This window comes from Danio rerio, chromosome 22, assembly GCF_052040795.2.
Source record: "Danio rerio strain M-AB ecotype USA chromosome 22, GRCz13ab, whole genome shotgun sequence".
NCBI classification, from domain to species: domain Eukaryota; kingdom Metazoa; phylum Chordata; class Actinopteri; order Cypriniformes; family Danionidae; genus Danio; species Danio rerio.
In genome coordinates, this window is record NC_141042.1 from 12197501 (window position 1) to 12221500 (window position 24000).

The window sequence follows — 24000 nt, forward strand, 5'->3', positions numbered from 1 at the left end:
AAGAAGTATTTGTTTAATTAGCACATAAAAAGTTTAGGATTAGCATGTAACATGTTTTTAGCTTTATTTGTGTGTTTTCAATATTATTTCTTGGTTATAATTAACATTACGGAAGACTTATTTGTCTGATTAGCACAGCAGTAGCCTATCAGAAATAGTGGAAGACATTAGCACAGAAAAGGTTTAGCATTAGCATGTTTTTAGCTTCATTTGTGTTTTCAGTATTATTTGTTTGGTTATAATTAGCATTAAGGAAGACGTATTTTTCTGATTACCACAGCAGTAGCCTACCAGAAATATTGGAAGACATTAGCACAGAAAAGGTTTAGCATTAGCATGTTTTTAGCTTCATTTGTGTGTTTGCAGTATTATTTGTTTATAATTAGCATTACAGAATAAGTATTTGTTTGATTAGCACAGCAGTATGAGAAACTGAGAAAGGCATTAACACAGAAAAGGTTTAGCATTAGCATGTTTTTAGCTTCATTTGAGTGTTGCAATATTATTTGTTTTGTCATAATTAGCATTATGAAAGAAGTATTTGTATGATTAGCAGAGCAGAACCAGAAACAGTGGAAAATGTTAGCACAGAAAAGGTTTAGCATTAGCATGCATCATGTTTTTAGTTGTATTTGTGTTTACATTCAGTATTAGTTGAGATGTTTGATTGTAATTAGCATCTACACTAGAAGTATTTAACACAGCATCACCAGAAACAGAAGACTTTAGCATAGAATTGCATGTTTTTCATTTTATGTTTGATGTATTAGTTGTGGGTTTATGATTAATGTCTGAAAGAGATTAGAATGAAACGTGTTAGGTTTATTTGTGTGTTCACAGTTTTAGTTATGATTAGCATCTGTTCTATATATTAATTTTACTAGCACAGAAGACAATAGCACTGAAAAAGAACAAAACGTATTTAGCATGTAGCATTTTTTTATGTTTGTGTTTTTGCGGTTTTAGTTGTGATGTTTGGTTTTGGTTAGCTTCTATACAATAAGTAATTCTTTGATTAGCACAGCAGTACCAGAAAAAAAAGACATTAGCATAGAAAGAGCATAGAAACAGTTTAGCATGTAGCATGTTTTTAGATTTCTATGTGTACTTTGCATTTATTTGTGTTTGTTTATAATTAGCATATGTTCAAGAAGTATTTATTTGATTAGCACAGCAGAAGCTGAAACAAAAGTCATTAGCATAAATAAAGCACATGTAGCATGTTTTTAGGCTCATTTGTGTGTTTGAGGTTGTAGTGGTGATTTTGCTTAGCATTTGCACAAAAATAATTTCTTTGATTAGCACAGCAGAACCTAAAAACAAAAGACGTTAGCATAGATAGAACATAAAGTGTTTAACATGCATGTTTTTAGGTATATTTGTGTGTTTGCGGTTTTTGTTGTGATGTTTGGTTATAGATTAGCATCTGTGCAAGAACCCGAAACAAAAGACATTAGTATAGAAAGAGCACAGAAAGAATCTAGCATGTTTTAGGTGTATTTTTGTGTTTGCGGTGATGGTGGTGATATTTGGGTTTGATTAGCATCTACACGAAAAGTATTCATTTGATTAGCACAGCAGTATCAGAAACAGAAAACGTTTTTAGCATGTTTTTAGGTTTATTTATGCGTTTTGCGGTTTTAGTTTTGATATCTGCTTACGATTAGCATTTGTTCAAGAAATAAATATTTGATTAGCACAGCAGAATCCAAAATAAATGACATTAGCATAGAGCACAGAAAGCATTTAGCATGTTTTTAGGTTTATTTTTGTTTGGTTATGATTAGCATCTGTGCACGAAATATTTATTTGATTAGCACATCAGAACCAGAAACAGAAGACATTAGCAAAGATAGAACATCAAAAGCATTTAGCATGTAGCATGTTTTTAGGTTTATTTGTGTTTGCAGTTTTAGTTTTGATGTTTGGTTATGATTAGCATCTGTTCAAAAATTAAATATTTGATTAGCACAGCAAAATGCAGAAACAGAAGACATAAGCAAGGAAAAAGCATAGAAAGCATTTAACATGTAGGTTGTTTTTAGATTTCTTTGCATGTCTGGTTATGATTAGCATCTGTGCAAGAAATGTTTATTAGATTAGCAAAGTAGAAGCCAAAACAGAAGACATTAGCATAGAAAAAGCATAGAAAGCATTTAGCATATAGCATGTTTTTAGGTTTATTTGTGTGTTTGGTTGTGATTAGCATCTGTGCAAAAAATAAACATTAGATTAGCTTAGCAGACCCAAAACAGAAGACATTATCATAGAATAAGCATAGAAAGTATTAAATATATAGCATGTTTTTAGGTTTGTGTCTTTGGTTATGATTAGCATTGGCAAAAAATATTTTTTAGATTAGTTTAGCAGACCCAAAACAGCATAGAAAACATTTAGCATGTTTTAGGTTTTTGTGTTTGGTTAAGATTAGCATCTGCGCAAAAAATATTTATTAGATTAGCACAGCAAACCCAAAACAGAAGACATTATTATAGATAGAGAAAGCATTTAGCATGTAGCACATTTTTAGGTTTATTTGTGTGTTTGCGGTTTCAGTTGTGATGTTTGGTTTTGGTTAGCATCTGTTAAAGAAATATTTATTTGCTCAGCACAGCAGAACCCGAAACAGAAGACATTAGCATAGAAAAAGCATATAAAGCATTTAGCATGTTTTAGGTTTATTTGTGTGTTTGGTTATGATTAGCATCTGTGCAAGAAATATTTACTAGTTTACATGGCAGAACCCAAAACAGAAGACATTAGCATAGAAAGCATTTAGCATGTAGCTTGTTTTTAGGTTTATTTGCGTGTTTGGTTATGATTAGCATCTGTACAAAAATCATTTATTAGATTAGCATAGCAGAAGACATCAGGATAGAAAGAGAAAGCCCACAGCCTGGTTTCAGCGCTGTTTATTAGCATTAGCGTTTGGCACAGGGTGAGTTAGCGAAGAGACAGATGTTTGGCAGGAGAAAGCGCAATGAAGCCATCGTTTCTCTCTCATTTTGTCTTTATTTTCACAGTCTTTAAGGCACTGAAGGTGGACTAGAAGCATGGAGGCCTACTCTGGTTTGGGTTGTCCGGATTTTAGCCAGGCCACAAAGCTCTGGGCCGCCTGGTCCTGCAGGTATGAGCTCACGTCGCTGGTGTAGGTGCCCTCAGCGTGACGTTTGACAGAACCACTGGAGGATAAAAAAAATTTATGAGAGAAAATCAAAATATCTACACACACACACACACACACACACACACACACACACACACACACACACACACACACACACACACACACACACACACACACACACACATATAAATATATATATATATATATATATATATATATATATATATATATATATATATATATATATATATATAACAATACTATTTTATATTTATATTTTATTATATATTATATGAAACTATATTTATTATATTTTACAACACTATTAATGAATGCTACCACCAACTGTAGTATTAGTGAACATAAACTGTAAACCATATTGTAGTATACCAGACTTTTTACTACAGTAAACTGTGGTATATTGTAGTATAACATGCCCTGTTGTACAAGGTCATTTGTTTAAATTATTATTACCATATTAATTCAAGTATTTTACAATAGTATGGTTTAAAAACACTAGTAATTACTATATATTACTATGGTATTTTTTCATAAGGGCATATATTGTTTTATTTTATGGTAACAATCAAATTATTACAAAAACAATAACAGACTATTAGGTTTTTAAAATATTATGACAAATATATTTATATAAATATAGCATTTTTATGATATTATATTTACTCATTATTTTATAATATAAAAAAATAAAGAATATAATTGTAATTTAAATATACATTTAAATATTAGAATTATATTACCGAAATTTAGTCATTTTGTTTCCATAGACTAATATTTTAATCTTGTATTTAAATGCATGGTAATCTAATTTCATATCATTACTTCATAATATTGCATATAATCTGCCTCTTTATATAATTCCAATATATGCTGCACAGAACAAACACAAAGAATGAAGCCTAATCATACCAATGTAATTATGAATTATTCTTCCTTTACGCTAATATAAACGTAAGGATTATGTCTCTATAGTTCATACCCATTTCTCTTAGCGTTCATGAGCCACTGAACGAAGTCTTGTGCTCTTCTGGTCTCCAGGTATTTGCTGTAGTCGTTGGAGAAAGTTCCCTCTGAATGTCTCTTCATGGTCGTCAAACCCGGAGCCCTCGCCAAAAAACTGTCTGCTGTCTCTGTGCTGCAAAAACACATTAGCATATTGTGAAAAAATAAATAAATAAATAAATAAATAAATTAAATTAAATTATAAATAGCAAGTGAAGAAGTCAAATATTACTACTCGGAAATAAACTAAAAAAAGACCTCTTCATTCAGTTTAATACTGCGGTTTCTGTCGATTTTAAAACTAGTATTTAAGCACTTTTAAAGAAAAAAAAATAAGTTTTAAATTTTGTGTTGTCATAAAACACAAAAGCAAGATATAAAGGACACAAAACTCAAATAAAGTTCTTTTTTAGTCAATTCAATCCTACAGTTTCTGACTATTTTAAAAATAGGATTTAAGCACTTTTTATAAAAAAGACTTTTAAAGACTAGTTTTTAATCTTCTTTAGTTCTAAATTATTACTGTGTAATGTTTATTATTACTGTATCCTAAAAAAATTCTAAAACAGTTTCTTTTTAAAGCTAGAATTTAAGTACCTTTAATGAGCAATGCTTAAGCATAGTAGATCTTATTTTGTTTTGGCCATTTTAGAACTACTATTTAAGCTCTTTTGATGAAAAGTGCTTATGGTTTAACACTAAGAGTTAACAACTTATCGTATGCTCCAAAGCAGGATATAAAGGACACAAAGCTGAAAAAAAAAACATTTCTTTTCAGTCAATTCAGTCCAGCAGTTTCTGTCTATTTTAAAATCACAAAAAAATACTAGATTTTCCATCATCTTAAGTTGTAAATAATTGCTTTAAACACAAATGTTTTCTCATTCTTTGTTGTTGTTTTGCTTTGCCTAAATAAAAAGCCCTCGGATTATTTCTAGTTTATGTAAAACTTGTGCTTAAGCACTTTTAAAGAAAACCACTTATGAATAGACATAAATTGTGTACTTTCATCATAGATTACAGCTTAAATTACAGCGAAAAAACATGAAACTAACATTAAGGCCATTTCAGTCAATTCAATCCTGCAGTTTATGGCTATTTTAAAAATAGTATTTAAGTACTTTTAATAAAAATTGCTTATGAATACTAGTTTTTATCTTCTTTAGTTATAATATATTACTGTGTAATGCTTATCATTACGGTTTTCAAATAAAAAGCCCTAAACCAGTTTCTTTTTTAAGATGACATTTAAGTAATTTTAATGAACAGTGCTTAAGCATAGTAGATCTTATTTTGTTTCTGGCTATTTTAAAACTACTATTTAAGCTCTTTTGATGAAAAGCGCTTAGTTAACAAATCTCATGTTAGCATAAAATACTGCCCCAAAGTAAGATATAAAGGACACAAAACTAAAAGAAAGATCTTTTTTTCAGTCAATTCAGTTCTACATTGCCTGGCTATTTTAAAAATAGGATTTAAGCACTTTTAATATAAATCCTTAATGAATACTAGTTTTTAAATGTTCTTTAGTTCTAAATTATTACCGTGTAATGATTATTATAATTACTGTTTCCAAATAAAAAGTCCTAAAACAGTTTAAATCTGGCATCAAAAACAAACAAAAAGACAGGTTTAGTCATTTCAATACTGCAAGTTTTAAAACTAGTATACTTTAACAAAAACCCCTAAACAGTTTCTACCAACTGTAAAACTAGTACTTAAGCACTTTTAAAGAAAACCACTAAAGAATAATAGTAAATCATGAACTTTTATCATAAATTAGTGCCTAGAAACAAAAAATAAAAAGCATAAAATTCACAAAGTCCATTTCAGTCAATTCAATCCTGCAGTTTCTGGATATTTTAAAAAAAAAATAGTATTTAAGCACTTTTAATAAAAATCACTCAAGAATACTGATATTTCATCTTATTTAATTGTAAATTATTAGTTTAAAACAATTTTTTCACATTTTGTTGTCATTTTGTTATTCTAAAAATATATTTAACAGTTTTTAGCTGTTGTAAAACTAATACTTAATTACTTCTAAAGCACTTAAGTATACTAGCACATCTCATGTTATCATAAAAGACTGCTCCAAAGCATGACATAAATGACACAAAACTGAAATAGGGGCCAATCATTTTAACACTGCAGTTTCTGGCTATTAAAACTAGTATTTAAGCACTTTTAATAAAAATCACCCACGTTAAAACCACTAGTTTTTATTCTTCTTAGTTGTAAATCATTACTTTAAGACAAAAGTTTTCTCAAACATTGTTGTAGCCATAAAACAGTTTCTAGCTGTAGTAAAGCTAGCATTTAAGTACATTTAATGAAAAACACTTAAGTATATTAGCAAATATAGTATTTAATGATACAATACTGCTCCAAAACTGGTTATAAATGACACAAAACTGACATAAAGACAACTTTAGTCATTTCAACTCTCAACTGCCCAAATAAAAAGCCTTTAAATAGTTTCTAGCTATAAAACTAAAGCATTTTTAAAGAAAAGCACTTAAGAACAAAAGTAAAATATGTACTTTTGTCATAATTTACAGCTTGGAAACAAACTATAGAAACTATAAAACTGACATAAGACAACATAGTCTTTATACTATATCATGTGGGCATAATACAAAAGCGCTTTTAAATAAAAGCACTTAAGATCAAAAGTAAATTAGGTACTTTTATCATACATTACTGCTAGTAAACAAACTATAAAAAGCATAAATGTACTTTGTCTAAAAAAAACCTAGAAAATCCAACAGTTTCTAGCTATTTTGAAACTGTAAAATGATTATTTGTTTTAAAAGCGCTTAAATTAAAGCATAAAAATGTCCTCTTACCTTGTGCTGTCGTCTTGCAGTGGGGCGCAAATGCAGTTGTGAACAAAGAGGAGCAAAAGAAGACTGGCAAAATACTGGACGCCTTTCATTTTAACAGCCGAGTCTTCCAACACACACCTGAAATCAAATCAGACCAAACAAAATGAGACACGTCTGAAAGCAACATCTAAAAAAACATTTAAAAGAGACTCTGAACTCACCAGCAAATGGATGGATGAGATGATATGAGATGTGTTTGGATCGTCTCCTCGCTTATGGCCTCTTCTCCAACTTCTGGCTCTTTTATAGCTAGTTCAGGTGGGCCGTCCCGTAACACACTCTCTCTCACACACACACACATACGCAAGCGCTAGCATCCATTAGTGTCAGTCCATTAGCCGTTCTGGATGAAACCGCATGTGTTTGTTTAAAGAGAAAGATGTGCCAAAGTGCCTAGCGATAAGAGCTGGACTTGAGGTGTCAGACAGACGGATGAGGCTTTCGCAAATAAAGCAGGAGAAAAATAACGCAACAAGTGCTACTGTAAGCGAAAAATCAAGAGCGCAAACGGATGCCGAGTCTGAAAGTGTGTGGGAGATCGTGACAGACTGGGTTTTTTGGTCTTTTTTTTTTAAATGTCCAATTCTAAAGATCAGTGCATTTCATTGATGTAAATGACTACAGTGCAGTTTTATGATGTTGTTTAAAAAAAAAAAACGTAAAGGGACAACGGTGGATTCATTTAATAAATGAATAAAATAGATTTCAAATGGTTTAAAATATTTAGATTTGGAATAAAACATTTGTGCAAATATATCAAATCAAATATATAATTAAGCACAAAGGTTTTTTTTTTAATCAAGATTTTAAATCTTTTATAATATGAAACAGACTGGTATGAATATTTAAAACGCAAATATGTTTTAAAAATATTTAAAAAGGAAATTGGCTGTAAAAATGACTTAAAACTAAAAATGATTTCTTAAAATGTTTTAAATTTTTGTTTTTCCTATTTATTTTCAATAAAATGCTGATAAATCTGAAAATTACATTAAAATACTGCTAGCCAGCAGCTAGCTCTCTACTACTTCCACATGTTTGCCCACCAGCTAGGTTGCTGCTGGAAGTGATATTAGTGAATCCAGTAATGCCTTTCAAAGTATTTCAAACTAGTCGTGTCACAGATGTTTTCACACTGCATGACTATCTGGGCTAGCGTTTCGTCGCTGCTTTGTTTACACTGCAAGATGGATCGGCGACAGGGACATTCACAATGCCGACAACTTCGTCCAAACTACGTCTCACAGCCAAAAACAGGTAGTATATCTTTTGTTATTAACTACATAATGAGAAAGAAGCCTTTAATGGGGTAGAACATGTACAAGTTTGCTCACCTGGGTTTAAAGGGAATTAGCCATTTCTCCTCAACGTTGCTAATAAACTAATTTCTTTCTGTATGAAACGTCAAACAGGCACGGTTGCTCCTGAGTCCTGTCAAACCTCCACTAGTTTTTCCTCCATTACATGGGTCCAAATAAACCCGAAAAAGAGCGCTTTTAACTTCTCCCCTAGCCTCCCGCTGGCCTGCAGCAGGTATACACACGCGCACACACAAGTGAAAGCTGCTCTCTTATTGGCTGTAGGCGATGGCTGATGTTATTTTCAGTCAAAACTCAATTCACACGGCATGATTTGAGTCGCAGACAGCTCCAGATATTCAGCACGCCAAATATCTCACAGGCATCGGCGACTCATCGGCGATTCTCTCAGATCTTGTCTTTGAAAGTTCATACTGTGTGATTGTCACTCACGTGCACGAGCAGTGATTTACCTGTGATTTCAGGCATTTGTCTGCGATTTCTCAAAACCTGTCGGCGAGCCAAAATCGGGGCTAAAATCACGCAGTCTGAACTAGGCATAAGGGTGCTCAACCTGCGATCTGTGTGGGTCCTAATGCCCCATTATAGTGAAGTGGACTCTATAGAGTGAGTGTTGTCTCAGATGAGACATTAAACCAAGGTCCTGACTCTCTGTGGTTGTTAAAAATCCCAGGATGTCCTTCGAAAAATAGCAGGTGTTTCATCCTGGCCAAATGTGCCCACTGGCCTCCGTCCATCATAACCATCCCCATGGTGTGCGGTCTGGCGCAATATGGCTGCCGTCACCTCATCCAGGTGGATGCTGCACACTTGTGGTGGTGGAGGTGGAGATTAGAGATGCGCGGTTGGCGGTTATAGCCGCGGACTCCGCGGATAAACCGCGGATCGGGCGGATGACGTTACGAAAAAATAATATTTTAATTAAATTCGGGCGGGTGGCGGGCGGTTGTACTGTTTTTGTACACATAGCTGGCGCACCAACGAAAAAGCCTAGGACTGACTTCACAGAATGGGAGGAGGAATCGGATACACTAATTCTGGATGCAGTACAGAAGTATTCCTCTACAAACTTCCGTATAGACGGATCAGCAGAGGAAAATCTACTTTCCTTTAGGGAGAAATAAGGCCAGTCATTTTTACGACTGCAGCACCTTTCCAAGAGAATTATATGCATTTCAGCAACAAGTGCTGCGAGCGAGCGCTCCTTCAGTGCAGCAGGGCGCATTATAGTGGCTATGCAGGCGCTCCCGTCTGAATCCTGACACTGTCATACATGCACTTAGCCTGGTCAGACTTTATGTTCGCTCAAAGAGGGATGGCAAATCTATTTTTCTAATTTAATTTCTAGGTGACTGAGCCTATAAGGCTTAGGCACGATATGACGTTTTTATTAAAAAAATTTTCAACTGTTTGCCAAAGCATGCGACTAGCCTATGCCTACATTAAGATATTTATGTTAATATTTTTTACTGCCTGTTGTTTCTTTTGGCATATAAAATAGGTATTGTCTGATAGAGATATAAATAAAGGTTCATCTTGTCGCAGAACTGGTGTTGTTTCCGATTTCTGCAAGCTCAATAACATCCACAGCAAAAAATAAAAAATAATAAATAAAAAAATAGTCGAAAAACTGTGCCCATTAATTAGATGTGCAAGGCAAGCAGGTACGTTTTTGGGGTTGCTATGGACAACTACAAATGTAAACATTATTAGGCTATAATGTAAATGACTTATTATTCTATCTATTTACTAAAAAATAAAGTAAAATATGCATTTAGTAGTAGGCTAAAAAGCAGCATGTTGAAATGATGTGTCAATGCGTTTTCTATTAGGCTACAATAAAAAAAAGTTGTATAGTACAGTGCGTTTAATTTAGGCTATTTATTTACTTTTGTCCCTGTGCGCCGATTGGAGACGGAGTTCACTGCTGATATTCTGAGAGCTCGGGTCCTTCTCATTTCTTATTTGTGCATCCTCATTTCCTTTCCTTGCTTTCTTTCCTCGTGTTTCCACCCCACCGGGATACGAGGGAAGGACGCAAGGAAAAGGACCGAGGAATCGAATCAAGTGAAAAGACACGTCCTCGTATCTTTAGCGTCACTTCAAAGCGTCGTCAATTAATGACTTGCACTTTTGGATTAACTGCATGTCTACATTAAAGTCATTCTCTATTCTATAATGAGCAATAAAGAAACATTCATTTAATAATAAAAAGGAATAAGCCATTCAAATAAAGAGCCCAATCAGCAGATGGCGGGCGGGTGCGGTTTTAAAAATTGGTCAAAAATGGTACTGCGGATGGATGGCGGACGGATGATGAATTTTGTCATGCGGTTGCGGATGAAATAATAGCCCATCCGCGCATCTCTAGTGGAGATTCTTCTTCAAAAACGTGTAGAATGTTTTGAGCGTCCAGGAAAAGCGTTATATAAATGTAAGGAATTATTATTATTATTATTAAAAAACAACTGACGGTTGGCCCCAATAATTAATGAGTATTTAATAGATTTTAAAATTTAAACCTTCTTTAAAAAACTCAAAATGATCAGGGTCGTATAGTTCTTAAACTATACTGTGGATGGATGGATGGAAACTATTATATAGCAAAAATGATTTGAATAAAATAAATAAAATAATTTTTAAAATATTTTAAAATATTTGAGGTAATAGTAAAAGAATATTGAACAAATGTTTCATTATTTTTGTCCAATCAAATAAAAAAGCCAAATGAGTACAACTGTAAAATCACTAAGTAATCTTTTTTAATTGATTACATATATTGTAAAACAGTTTAAAATATATTTTTAAATGTTCAGTTTTCAAAATTTGTTTTGAAATTATAATTTTTTAACTTAAAGGTTTGTTATTTAATGTGTAAAGTGTAACCTTAAAAAAGTCAATCAATCAATGTAGATTTTTAACGCAATTTTATTACATATTGAACAATATCTCTATATAATTGATACAAATTATGGCTTATACTTTTTAAAAAGGCACATACAATAAATATTTACTCAGGAACTCATAACAATCGCTTAATAATCAAAAAGCTTGAAAAAAGCTTTTACATATATACATATAAAATTGAATGTGTACTACTTCATATTTTCTGATTTTTTAATTTTACAAAATTAATGATAATAATAATAATAATAATATCAAATGAACCATATATTAATTTCGTGTATTTAACATCATTAGCTAGCAAATAACTAGCAAATACACTGCTTTCCCCAGCTTTCAAAATGTATTAATAATAATAATTAAAATGATAATAATAATAATAATAATAACTATTATTGTTATTATTACAACTATTATTTTAAAATCTAAAAATGACAAGAATATCAATACTGAGTATATGGTCATATTTGATTAGCTAGTTCATCAAGCTGTGTGTTCATTTGGACTTTCTCTGCAGCGTTCTGTGTGTTCCAGACGTGTGACTCAGTCTGTGAGGGTGTACATGAGTGTGTGTGTGTGTGTGTGTGTGTGTGAATACAGATGTTTACTGCTCACAGTACAGTAGCTCAGCCTGTGACGTGCTGAAGTGCGTCTGGAAGTAACGTTGATTCAGTGCAGCCGTTTCTCCAGCGTTTCTCAAGCGAAGCAGGTTTTCAGAAAGTGAGTCATGTGAGTGTAGACGTGCTGATTGGCTGAGCCGCCAAGACTGTGGTCTTCATCCGTGTACCACTGACACACACAACACACACACAATGACAATCAAACGCAGGCTAAACATCCAACACTGCTTTAATAAATCATATTACAGGACAGTTGTGATGCGCAATGTTAAATATGAATGCAAGCTCATAATATATACGCATTTAAAATATAGATTTTAATAGGCAACATTTTAGGGTAAAACAATTAACCCTCCTGTGAAATATTTTTTTAACATACATTTCTCAAGTGATGTTTAACACAGTAAATACATTTTCACTGTATTTCCCATAACATTTACTTCACAATTTACTTAATAATATCTTATTACTTTTAGCTTGTCTGGAATAAAAGCAGTTTTTAAACAGTTTTAAACAGTTTTTTATGCAAATATATATAAAAAAACATTTATATTACAAGAGGGCAAATCTTTTTGACTTTAATTTACAAAATGTATAAACTAAACTGGCGTAATAATGCCAAGACATCTACAGAAAAATCACTGGAATAAATACAAGTTGTAAACACACTTAATAAGAAACAGTATATTAAAATTTTTCACAATTTAACTTGTTTTTGATCAAATAAATGCAGCCTCGTTGAGCAGAACAGGCTTCTTTTAAAAACATTTTTATTCATTTTATGATAGGAGTAAATAATAAGACGCTACTACACAACATCATTTTTTATACATTTACATTTATTAGATTTGGATTTTAATTTGAACAAACACAACACGAATCTGCTGACTTACCATTGTGTCAAAGTCCACTTGTTCGTCCACGAGTGCTTTCGAGATCTGAGCAGCTTGCTGGAAGTGAACATTATCTAAAAAAAATATTTACAAGAAGGACACTTTGATAAAATGTATATTAGACCCAAAAATGGTTTATAGTACTGCTGTCAAACGATAAATTGCATAGAAGTTACAAGTTTGTATTATACACACATAATATACACTCTACTGTGTTTAATTATTTACATTACATATTTACATAAAATACATACATATCCAATACATTTTTTTACATATATGGAATTTGCATATTATATATATACAGTTGAAGTTAGAATTATTAGCCCCCCTTTTCTTTTTTTTAAATTTAATATTTCTCAAAAGATGTTTAACAGAGCAAGGAAATTTTCACAGTATGTCTGATAATATTTTTTCTTCTGGAGAAAGTCTTATTTGTTTTATTTCACCTAGAATAAAAGCAGTTTTTCATTTTTAAAAAAAATTTTAAGATCAAAATTATTAGCTCCTTTAAGCTATTTTTTTCAATAGTCTATAGAACAAACATATATATATATATATATATATATATATATATATATATATATATATATATATATATATATATATATATATATATATATATATATATATATATTTATAAACAAGCATTCTATACAATCTAGTCATGTATACATTTATATACACAAAAATATACATTTAGTTAAATATACAAATACATTTTGTAACTATAAATTTTTTTGGAGGCAATAAATCATGATCAATCATTTGACAGCACTATAAATCAAGAGATTATAGAAAATATTTAAAATAACAAAACATTTTTATTTTTTTTACATTTACATGATCAAAAAATATTAGTTGATTATCAAAATTAGTTTTTTAGTTTATTTATTTTTTGAATGCATTTCATTTAAAGGGATAGTTCTCCCCAAAAATATAAGTTCTATCACCATTTACTCTTCCTTTACTTGTCACAAACCCGTTTGACGTTCTTTCTTCTGTTAGCAGAACAAGATACTTTAAAGAATATTTTTAAAATCCATCCTATTGTTTTTCCCACAATGGAAGTCAAGGGTTACCCATTTCTAACATTCTTCAAAATATCTCCTTTTGCATTCAACAGAAAAAAAAGGTTTGGAACAAGCTGAGGGGGAGAGTAAATAGACAGTCAGTTTTCACTTTTGGATGAACTACACCCATAAAAAAACTGTTGTGTCTTACCGTCAGCGGTGCCGTGCACCAGCAGATACTGCACAGATTTGAAGCTTTTGGCTCTTCCCGTCACTGTGGAATTCTGCAAAATTCATAACATCCCATAAACACTGGTGACGCAGAACTTGTGCTTTCCTCTCGTGAGTTATTTTAGGACTGACTCACGTTCACAGACGTCATTATAGTAAAAACAGCAACTTTATTAGACAATTTTAGAACTTCCCAGATAAAGACTTACATCATAAAAGGCCTGATTCTCCGCTGGCGTGAGCATGTACCGCTCCGTGTAGATAGAGTCTGAGGAGAAATTACAGTTTTTACACAACATGAAGGACACAGAGGTGAAATTGAGAGCATGATATGTATTGTTAGACATTTTATTGTACTTTTGCAGTAACTTACTGGCAGCACTGTTGCCAGCAAATTACAGCAACTGCCCCTTTACAGTAGCTTACCTGTAAATGTGTTTTACAGTAGCAGGGCACTACCGCAATTTCATTTTAACTTCTTTTAATGGTAAAATGCTATTTACCACATTTTAATTTAACAGTATGACAATTTTTACAGTACATTTATGTAATTTATTTACATTTTACAGTAGCAGTACAAAACCTTTATTTTTAGTATTTACTACTGAATTTATTAAACTCCAAATTAATTTTTTTCATTCACTGTCACATTTGTGGCTTAAAGGGCATCTGCTGTGTAAAATGCATGGTGGAACAGTTGGCGGTTCATTCCACTGTGGCGACCTCAGATAAATAAGGGACTCAGTCAAAGGAAAATAACAGTGGAACACTGCAAATTTCTAAAATGCAGTAAGTTACTGTAAATGTTTTAAAAGCACAGTGCGTATTACAGTAGTAAGCTGTAAATAATGTTTGTGGTATTTTACTTTTTTTTCCAGTAAGTAACTGTCAAATTGCTGCAAACAGTGTGCAATACATACCATAATATTCCCATTTAGACACTGGCGCGACAGCCATACCACATTTAAACACTCCACTTCCAGCACCCAGGACCATTGAAGTCACGTAACCTCCGTATGACTGTAACAAAGATGCATGAATTTACACTGCATTACAAAACATCAAGCTATTACTTATTTTAAAAGTTTGCTGTTCATAAGATTGAAGGAACACTCCATGTTTGAGTTAAACAGTTGAGTTTTACCATTTTCCAATCCATTCAGTTGATCTATGGGTCTAGCACTTTTAGCTTAGCTTAGCATAGATCACTGAATCGGATTAGATTATTAGCATCTCACTCAAAATGATCAAAAAGTTTTAATAGTTTTTCCATTTAAAGCTTGACTCTTCTGTATTTACATCGTGTACTAAGACCAACAGAAAATTAAATGTTGCTATTTTCTAGGCTAATATGGCTAGGAGCTATACTGTCATTCTGGCGTAATAATCAAGGAACTTTGATGCTGTACCATGGCTGCAGCAAGAGCAATGATATTACATAGCACTGTTACCTAGCTGGGGATTTTTTCAGGTAATAATTAATATTATTACTACTACAACTAATAATAATAATAATAAATATTAATGTGTAACATTATAGCTCTTTCTGCAGTCATGAGATGGCAGGAACATTTTTTGAGTGAGATGCTACAGGTCTAATCTGATTCAATGACTTATGCTAAGCTAAGCTAAAAGTGCTCCTGTAAGACCTCTCCATGACCAGCTGAATGGATAAAAAAAATAGTAAAACTCAACTGTTTAACTCTAGGGGAATTTAAAAAAAACAAATAAAATTTGTAGTGATTAAACTTACCCAGCCCCAGATGGCAATCCTGCTTTTATCTATAAAGCCCATGTCGATAAACTGTCTAAAAAACGGAAATAAAACAGAGAAATATTTATATTATAGCCTACTTTACTACTTTTTTGCAGCAGAGACATTAAAATGTTGCTTAGTGGTTGACAGAGTCTTGGGAGGTTCCTAAGAGGTCACCAAGTAGTTCAGGGTAGCTGATAGGATGTTTCTACATAGCTTCTGAGGTGTTCTTAGTGGTTGCTTGGATATCTGAATGGTGAATGGGTGGTTGCTAGGGTCATGCTCATTGGTTTCTGGGGTGTTCTGAGTGGTTGCCAAGTGGATTCTAAGGTGTTCTGAGCTGTAACTAATGTGGTTGCAAAGTGTTTTCTGGGTGGTTACTGGACTGTTGCTAAGCAGTTTCTAAAGGAGTTTTATGGTGTTGTTATGTGGTTTCTGATGTGTTTAGAGCTCTCACCAGGGTAGTTTCTAAGGTGTAGTGAATTGTAACTAGGGTGGTTGCCAAGTGGTTTCTAAGGTGTACTGAATTGTAACTAGGGTGTTGCTAAGTGGTTTCCGAGGTGCTCTGAGTGGTTACCGAGGTATTGCAAAGTAGTTTCTAATGGTGTTCTAGCAATTTGCTAAGTGGTTTATGGAGTGTTGGGAGTTGTTTCCAAGTGGTGTGTAAGGTGTTTTGAGTTGTAACTAGGGTGGTTGCCAAGTGATTTTTGAGGTGTTCTGAGTGGTTACTGGGATGTTGCTAAGTACTTTCTAAAGGAGTTCTAGGGTGTTGCTATATGGTTTCTGGAGTGTTCTAAGATTTATCAAGGGTGTTGCTAAGTTGTTTCTAATGTGTTTGGAGTTGTAACTAGGGTGGTTGCTAAGGGATTTCTAAGGTGTACTAAATTGGAACTAGGGTGTTGCTAAGTGGTTTCCAAGGTGCTGTGATTGGCTACGGGGTAATGCCAAGAAGTTTCTAATGGTTATCTGTGTGTTGCTAAGTGGTTTATGGAGTGTTGAAAGTTGTTGCCAAGTGGTGTCTTGAGTTTTAAATAACTAGGGTGGTTGCCAAGTGTTTTTTGAGGTGTTCTGAGTGGTTACTGAGATGTTGCGAAGTACTTTTCAAAGGTGCTCTGCGATGTTGCCTTATGGTTTCTAGTGTATTCTGGGTTGTAACAAGAGAGTTGTTTCTGATGTGTTTTGAGTTGTAACTAGGGTGTTGCTAAAGAGCTTCTTGGGTCTTCTGAGTTGTTTCCAAGTGATTTCTATGGTGTTACTGAGTTGTGACTATGTTTTTGCTAAAAGTGTTTTCTGAGGTGCTCTTAGTACTAGGTATTCCTGCCCTACTGAAAAAAACAGATTAAACCAGCCTAGGCTGGTTGGCTGGTTTTAGCTGGTCGACCAGGCTGGTTTTAGAGGGGTTTTGGCCATTTCTAGGCTGATTTCCAGCCATTTCCAGGCTGGTCTTAGCTGGTCAGGCTGGGAGATGACCAGCTAAAACCAGCTTGACCAGCCTAGCCAGGCTGGGAGCCCAGCCTAAACCAGCTATGTCCAGCTTAAACTAAGCTGGTCAAGCTGGTTTCAGCTGGATTTAGCTGGTCATTTTCCAGCCTGACCAGCTAAGACCAGGCTGGAAATGGCTGGAAACCAGCCTGAAAATGACCAAAACCCCTCAAAAACCAGCCTGGTCGACTAGCTAAAACCAGCCAACCAGCCTAGGCTGGTTTAAGCTGGATTTTTCAGCAGGGTGAGGAGACCTGAGTGGTGACTAAAGTATTACTAAGTAGTTTCTGAGGTGTGTCTGTTTCTAGAATGTTGCTAGGTAGTTTACAAAATGTTCTATATGTCAAGAGAGTCTCTCTATGGATCCCTCAATGTAAAAATAACTTCTCCTCAATAAGACACCAAGTCTAAGCAGTCATTCTGTCTGTAGCTCACAAACGCACACAAAAAGTGGATCGTTCCCTTTAGAGCAGCATGGACACATATTTGTACCTAGCCGCAGTTATCTGATCCTCGACTTCGTAAGTCCCGAGTCGTTTGTAGAGGGCATGCATGATTTGGTCTCCTTGGTAACCACTTCCTCTCCCATCAAAGCTGGCGACGATCACCCTCTCAGTGCTGGCCAAATATGTGGACCATCCCACCCTGAAGCGGAAATCTGACTTCTGACTGCAGGGCCCAGCGTATCTGCAGGATATGAGGAATCAAGACTGCAGCCGCCAGCAAACCAGATCACAGCGCAAAAACACATCAAGCAAAGTGGAGCTAGCTTACACGTCAATAAGAAGAGGATATTTTTTGGATTTGTCGAATCTGGGAGGCAGAATCATCTGGTACCAGAGATCTGAGGGGAAACGCAAAAAACAGATTAGGGTTTAGAACAAACTTATTTTCGTTATTTGTTTCAAACCCACTTTTCTGGTCTTACCGAACTCTCCGATCTTCAGCTTGCCGTACATATTTGATGGCATTGCGATTTCCTGCAGTTTATGTTCCAGTGCGCTGTTGTTTTCAAGAACTCTCAACTCTGAAACATTTTGAGAAGTTTAGTATCAGAAATTTAAATGCAACTCAATGCACTGATATTGGAAATCTAGACAAAGCTGACCTTTTTTAGGCTGACAAGTAATTGTATTATATTATAAAATAATTATATACACATATATATATATATATATATATATATATATATATATATATATATATATATATATATATATATATATATATATATATACATATATATATATATATATATATACATATATTTGTGTGTGTGTATATGTGTGTGTTTGTGTGTGTGTGTATATATATATATATATATATATATATATATATATATATATATATATATATATATATATATATATATATATATATATATATATATATATAGTGTGACAGCAGATCAATAAACTCACTATAGTTTGACAAATATTGCTGCTGTTGGACAACATAAACTACTTTTGAGGCTTTTTTAGTAGAGAATGTAGTTGTTTAAATTGCAACTATGCAGTTTATTTATAAGGATAATACCTATTTTAAATATTTATATTTTTACTATATGACAGGCCAGCCTGTCATACTGAGCAGAGTAAAGATGGTTGATGTTCCACCATAAGATGGCGACAGAGACAATAAGCCTTTAGAGGAGAAAAACTTACCGTAATTTCAAACTACAGCTGATCAAATCGTTATTAAACAGGCAAATGACATTCTAATTCGATCTCTTTCTTTTGTACGCTGTAGTGCTGTTTTTTTTATCATAGTGATCTGGTAGTTCTTCTGCTAGTGTTTGCTTTGCTTTGGCTTTTTCACGGTTATTTATTGTGATATCCTGATTGCAACAGATAAATACTGGGAAATGTCTCTAGATTGATGGCATTTCATGATGTTCAGCATTATAATCTTGAAACGTAAGCAAAATCACCTGTTTTGGCATGACTTTAGACATTATGCTAGAGAATCATTTAAATACTAGCTCTAAAAGAGACGTTAGTAAAAGAGCAACGGTTTCTGCTGTACTGACGTCATCTGCAAATGTGAATGAATGGTGGAAGAAAGTAGTTCCTCTTACAAAAGGGGTTTTAAGACTTGATTTTTTTTTTTACACATGATAATGCAGTCACACTGTTGTATAAACGCAATATCACAATAGCATTGCGATGTGGCTGTATATCGTCACTAGTGGGACACTAAGGCACTTGGCCTGCGGCCTTGTGTCAACGCATGCCTCCCACCAGTGCCAATATACAGCCACATCACACTGTTACTCGTATTTCATTTTTAATTTGTGTGCATTGATCATTGAGCATTTTTTATGTCTAGCAGTACTGTACCTGCTTGGCTGTTTCTCAGTGTATACAAAGGCAGTCCAGGCCCTTGAAAATAAATGACAAGAAATTTGGTAACATTTCCTTAGTTTAACATGTACTTCACATAAACATAAGCGGCGTGCCATCAAAAAGTCAATTAATATGGCGTACCGGAACAGCTCATGAGGTAGTAGCTTCCTTCAGTGCTAAACGTGGCAGAATTATATTTGCAGCGATCTGCATTTAGTGTACAGGTCAGACACTCTCTGTCTGAATGAGAAGCGCCGTTTATGGTGATTCTGCAGAAAAAAATACTCAGTTTATTTACTTTGAGTATATGAAAGTATAATATCTCATTGATTTCAGATTGTCTAACTCACTTGTAAACGTTCCTCTGGCCCGGACTCTCATTATGTTCATTACTCACAAAGTATCTGTCAAGAATAAAGAAAAAGGCAGTGAGTGGAAAAAAAAAATCACGAAAGAGAAAAAAACGAGAGAACTTTCTAGTCAATTTACTTACAATGCATTATTTGTGACCTTAAGGATGCTAATGACCTCCCACTTCCCCCTGGTCAGAAATATCCTTTGTGTCTAGAAAATAAAATAGGACAATATGAAAATAAAAGTGGAATTTCATGATGAATGTGGCTGATTTTTGTGCAAATGGATCAATATTAAGTTTTCTAAGTGCAAAAGTAGAATATAAATACAAGCTAAATCGTTTTATTTATTTATTAAATATTACAGTATATCCAAACATAAATATGAATTACAAATGTATCAGAAAGATAAATAAATATTTCTTTTTATATCAGAGATAAATAAAAAGTTAGATTGCAAAATTCAAATAAAATATTAATATAAGGTACTGTAGTTTGTAAACTTACTCCAATGAAATAAGCAAGGTGCTTAAAACGCTCATCGTTACTTAAAATGTAATAACAACTGTTTCCATCTGGTCGAAAAACAGGTTCATCTGGAGAAAACTAAAACACAGACACTTATTATTGGGCTCAAAATTATATTAAAAATCTATTAATAATTCTGTAAATTAGACAGTACATACCCGACCAACCCAACCTGTGCTGCTTGTGATGATCTGGCTCTGTGGAATGAATGAATGAGTGAATCAATGAGGGAATAAATTAAATAATGAATAAATGAGTGAGAGAATAAATGAATGTGTAAATGAATAAGGGAATAAATGAATGAGTGAGTGAATGAGAGAATGAACAAACAAGTGAGTGACTGAGTGAATGAATAAACAATTGAGTGAATGAATGAATGAATGAATGAATGAATAAGTGAGTAAATGGACGTGTGAACGAATGAGGAAAAAATAAATGAGTGAGCAAATGAATGAGTGAATGAATGAATGAATGAATAAACGAGTGAGTGAGTAAATGAATGATTAAATGATTAAAGAAAAATGAGTGAATAAATGAGTGAGAATGAATGAGGGAATAAATTAATGAGTAAGAATGAATGGAGTGAATCAATATATGAGTGAATAAATAAACAAGTGAGTGAATGAATGAATGAATGAAGGAATAAAGTAATGGGTGAGTGAATGGATGTGTGAATTAATGAGGGAATAAATGAATGAGCGAGTGAATGAATGAATGAGGGAATAAATGAATGAGTGAGGGAATGAAGGAATAAATGAATGGGTGATTGAATGAGGAAATACATTAATGAGTCATTGAATGAGTAAGTGAATGAATGAATGAAAGAGTGAGTGAGAGAATTAACAAATGAGTGAATGGATAAACGAGTAAGTGCTTGGAGTGAATGAATAAAGAGAAAAAAAAATAAAAGAGTGAGTATGAATGTGTGAATGTATGAGGAAATAAATGAATGAGTGAGTGGATGAGTGAATGAATTAATAAATGAGTGAGTGAACGAATGAATGAATGATGGAATACATTGAGTAAATAAATGAGTGAATGAGGGAATAAATGCATGAGTGAGTGAACGAATGAGTGAGTGAATGAATGAGTAAATAAATGAATAAGTGATTGAATGAGGGAATAAATTAATGAGTCATTAAATGAATGAGTGAATCAATGGAGTAAATCAATGAATGAGTGAGTGAATGAATGAATGAGTGAGAGAATGAATGAGTGAATGCATAAACAAGTGAGTGAATAAGTGAATGAATGAGGGAAAATGAATGAGTGAGTGAATATATAAATAAATGAATGAATGAATGAGAGAATAAATGAACAAGTGAGAGAATGAATGAGTGAGTGGGTGAATGAGGGAACGTGAATAAGTAAGTGAACGAGGGAATAAATTGAGTGATTGAATGAATAAGTGAATGAATGGAGTGAATGAATTAATAAATGAGTGAGTGAACGAATGAATGAATGATGGAATACATTGAGTAAATAAATGAGTGAATGAGGGAATAAATGCATGAGTGAGTGAACGAATGAGTGAGTGAATGAATGAGTAAATAAATGAATAAGTGATTGAATGAGGGAATAAATTAATGAGTCATTAAATGAATGAGTGAATCAATGGAGTAAATCAATGAATAAGTGAGTGAATTAATGAATGAGTGAGAGAATGAATGAGTGAATGCATAAACAAGTGAGTGAATAAGTGAATGAATGAGGGAAAATGAATGAGTGAGTGAATATATAAATAAATGAATGAATGAATGAGAGAATAAATGAACAAGTGAGAGAATGAATGAGTGAGTGGGTGAATGAGGGAACGTGAATAAGTAAGTGAACGAGGGAATAAATTGAGTGATTGAATGAATAAGTGAATGAATGGAGTGAATCAATGAATGAGTGAATGAATGAATGAGTGTGTAAATAAATGAAGAAATAAATGAATGAGTGAATAGATGTGTGAATAAATGAGGGAATAAATAAATGAGTGAGAGAATGAGTGAGTGAATGGAGTAAAAATCCCAATTGTATTAATATTTGTTGAAGGATTCATAATTTATACATTTATAGCTGCACTTTTTATTATTATTATAATATTAAGGTTTAAAAAAAAAATCTGACAATTCTAAAATAAAACACAACAAAAATAGAATTTGCTTCATTAGATTTCTTAAAATATCCACTAGAAAATCTACACTTTTTATTGTTATTGTAATATTTATCACTCAAAATCAAATCCAACTGACTCTAGAACTAAAACAGTCTATAATATATTAAAAGGACATACCAATGAACCTTCAGTCCAGTTTCCATCGTTGAAGTCATACGTTTCCAAAACGACATAATTCTGCGTTCTTTTCTGCCACTGCACTGCGATTCGGTGGTCTGACGCCCATGTGACAGTGCTCAGATAGTGCTCTCTGGAACAAAACAGATCATTCTGTTCGGTCAGATCATTATTATATCTGACTGAAAACATCTATGAAAAAAACCTAAAACCCCTTACCCTGCACCAACATCACTGGGAACCAAGACTTGCTTGATGGTGTTTGTGTTTGTATCAAAAACAAACAGTTTTACAGTTGGGTTTGGGGTTCCAGCCTTGGGAGAAGATGAACGGCAATGTCAAAAACTGCATACAATCACATTAGATTTGCAAATCTTGATGGTTTTTACCTTGGGATATGGAACAAACACCGTTTCTGGATATTGCCCTTCTCCAAACCAAGTGTACTCAATATTGTGGACTTCTGAATCGTTAAATTCGGCGTACGCCACAAACCTCCCATTTGGTGACCACCATAAAGCAGAATTTGTGGAGAACATTTCCTCTACAGGGAAGAAGAGTCATTTAAATGATGTTTTAGAGTAATTTCTGTAGCTTTAAAGTTCTCATGAATTAAAATGTACAATGTTTATTTGGCTGGCGCACATTGACTACGTTTACATGGACATCAGTAATCAAATTATTTGCTTTAATCTAATTAAGAGAATAAGACTAAGGTGTTTACATGAGTTGCTTTTTGAGTGTTGCTTTCATAATCCCGTTTTACATGTTATAGCACAATATTCGATTAATGTCATTGTGTAAACCACGCTATTCACACGCTATTCCCAGAGTTTCATGCAATTTCGGGTGTTTAATTTTTAATTTGTTGACTTTCACTTTTCACTTTTACTTTTATTCACGAACATTTCATGCACCAGATACTGGATGCAACTATGAACTGCTGGAAGTGTTGTAGGAAGATCATACCGCATGCTGAATGTAAGAAAAAAAACCTCTGCATTTCACGATGCTGGGGCCTCATGTACGTTGACTAGCGTTGGATTCATATTAAAACATTGCGTACGCACAAAGCTGTAAATCCCATGCATATTCTCTTTGTACATTCGTATTAACGTGAAACTGTACATGTAGCGCAAAACCCCTCCCTGCCTCCTGCCCCTTATAAATATGCTAATGACTCTACCCTGGCAAAACCAAACGAAAAAGCAATGGCAAAAGAAAGCAAAAAGAGAAA

General features: G+C 33.4%; 2 protein-coding genes and 1 long non-coding RNA gene across 6 annotated transcripts in view; 1 reads left to right on the forward strand and 2 right to left on the reverse strand.

Moving 5' to 3' along the window:
• Positions 1-7259, reverse strand: part of gcga (glucagon a) — an 8746-nt gene extending 1487 nt beyond the window's left edge. The window contains 4 exon segments of one of the 2 annotated variants that reach the window (NM_001271770.1): positions 3066-3182; positions 4128-4283; positions 7000-7116; positions 7200-7259. In NM_001271770.1, the coding sequence (NP_001258699.1) occupies positions 3066-3182; positions 4128-4283; positions 7000-7088 (362 nt within the window). In that variant the 5' untranslated portion in view covers positions 7089-7116; positions 7200-7259. 2 annotated transcript variants of the gene reach the window in all.
• Positions 1-24000, reverse strand: part of dpp4 (dipeptidyl-peptidase 4) — a 42033-nt gene that overhangs the window by 11454 nt on the left and 6579 nt on the right. Inside the window, 18 exon segments of one of the 3 annotated variants that reach the window (NM_001161337.1) lie at positions 11442-12050; positions 12775-12848; positions 13999-14071; positions 14228-14286; positions 14939-15038; positions 15772-15826; positions 17749-17943; positions 18031-18100; positions 18185-18283; positions 19596-19637; positions 19743-19870; positions 19952-20005; positions 20095-20165; positions 20462-20560; positions 20641-20679; positions 22764-22896; positions 22983-23077; positions 23153-23307. In NM_001161337.1, the coding sequence (NP_001154809.1) occupies positions 11958-12050; positions 12775-12848; positions 13999-14071; positions 14228-14286; positions 14939-15038; positions 15772-15826; positions 17749-17943; positions 18031-18100; positions 18185-18283; positions 19596-19637; positions 19743-19870; positions 19952-20005; positions 20095-20165; positions 20462-20560; positions 20641-20679; positions 22764-22896; positions 22983-23077; positions 23153-23307 (1634 nt within the window). In that variant the 3' untranslated portion in view covers positions 11442-11957. 3 annotated transcript variants of the gene reach the window in all.
• Positions 7710-10811, forward strand: LOC147838455 (uncharacterized). The gene is made up of 2 exons (XR_015521759.1): positions 7710-9181; positions 10729-10811. It is a non-coding gene; the product is annotated as an uncharacterized LOC147838455 (long non-coding RNA).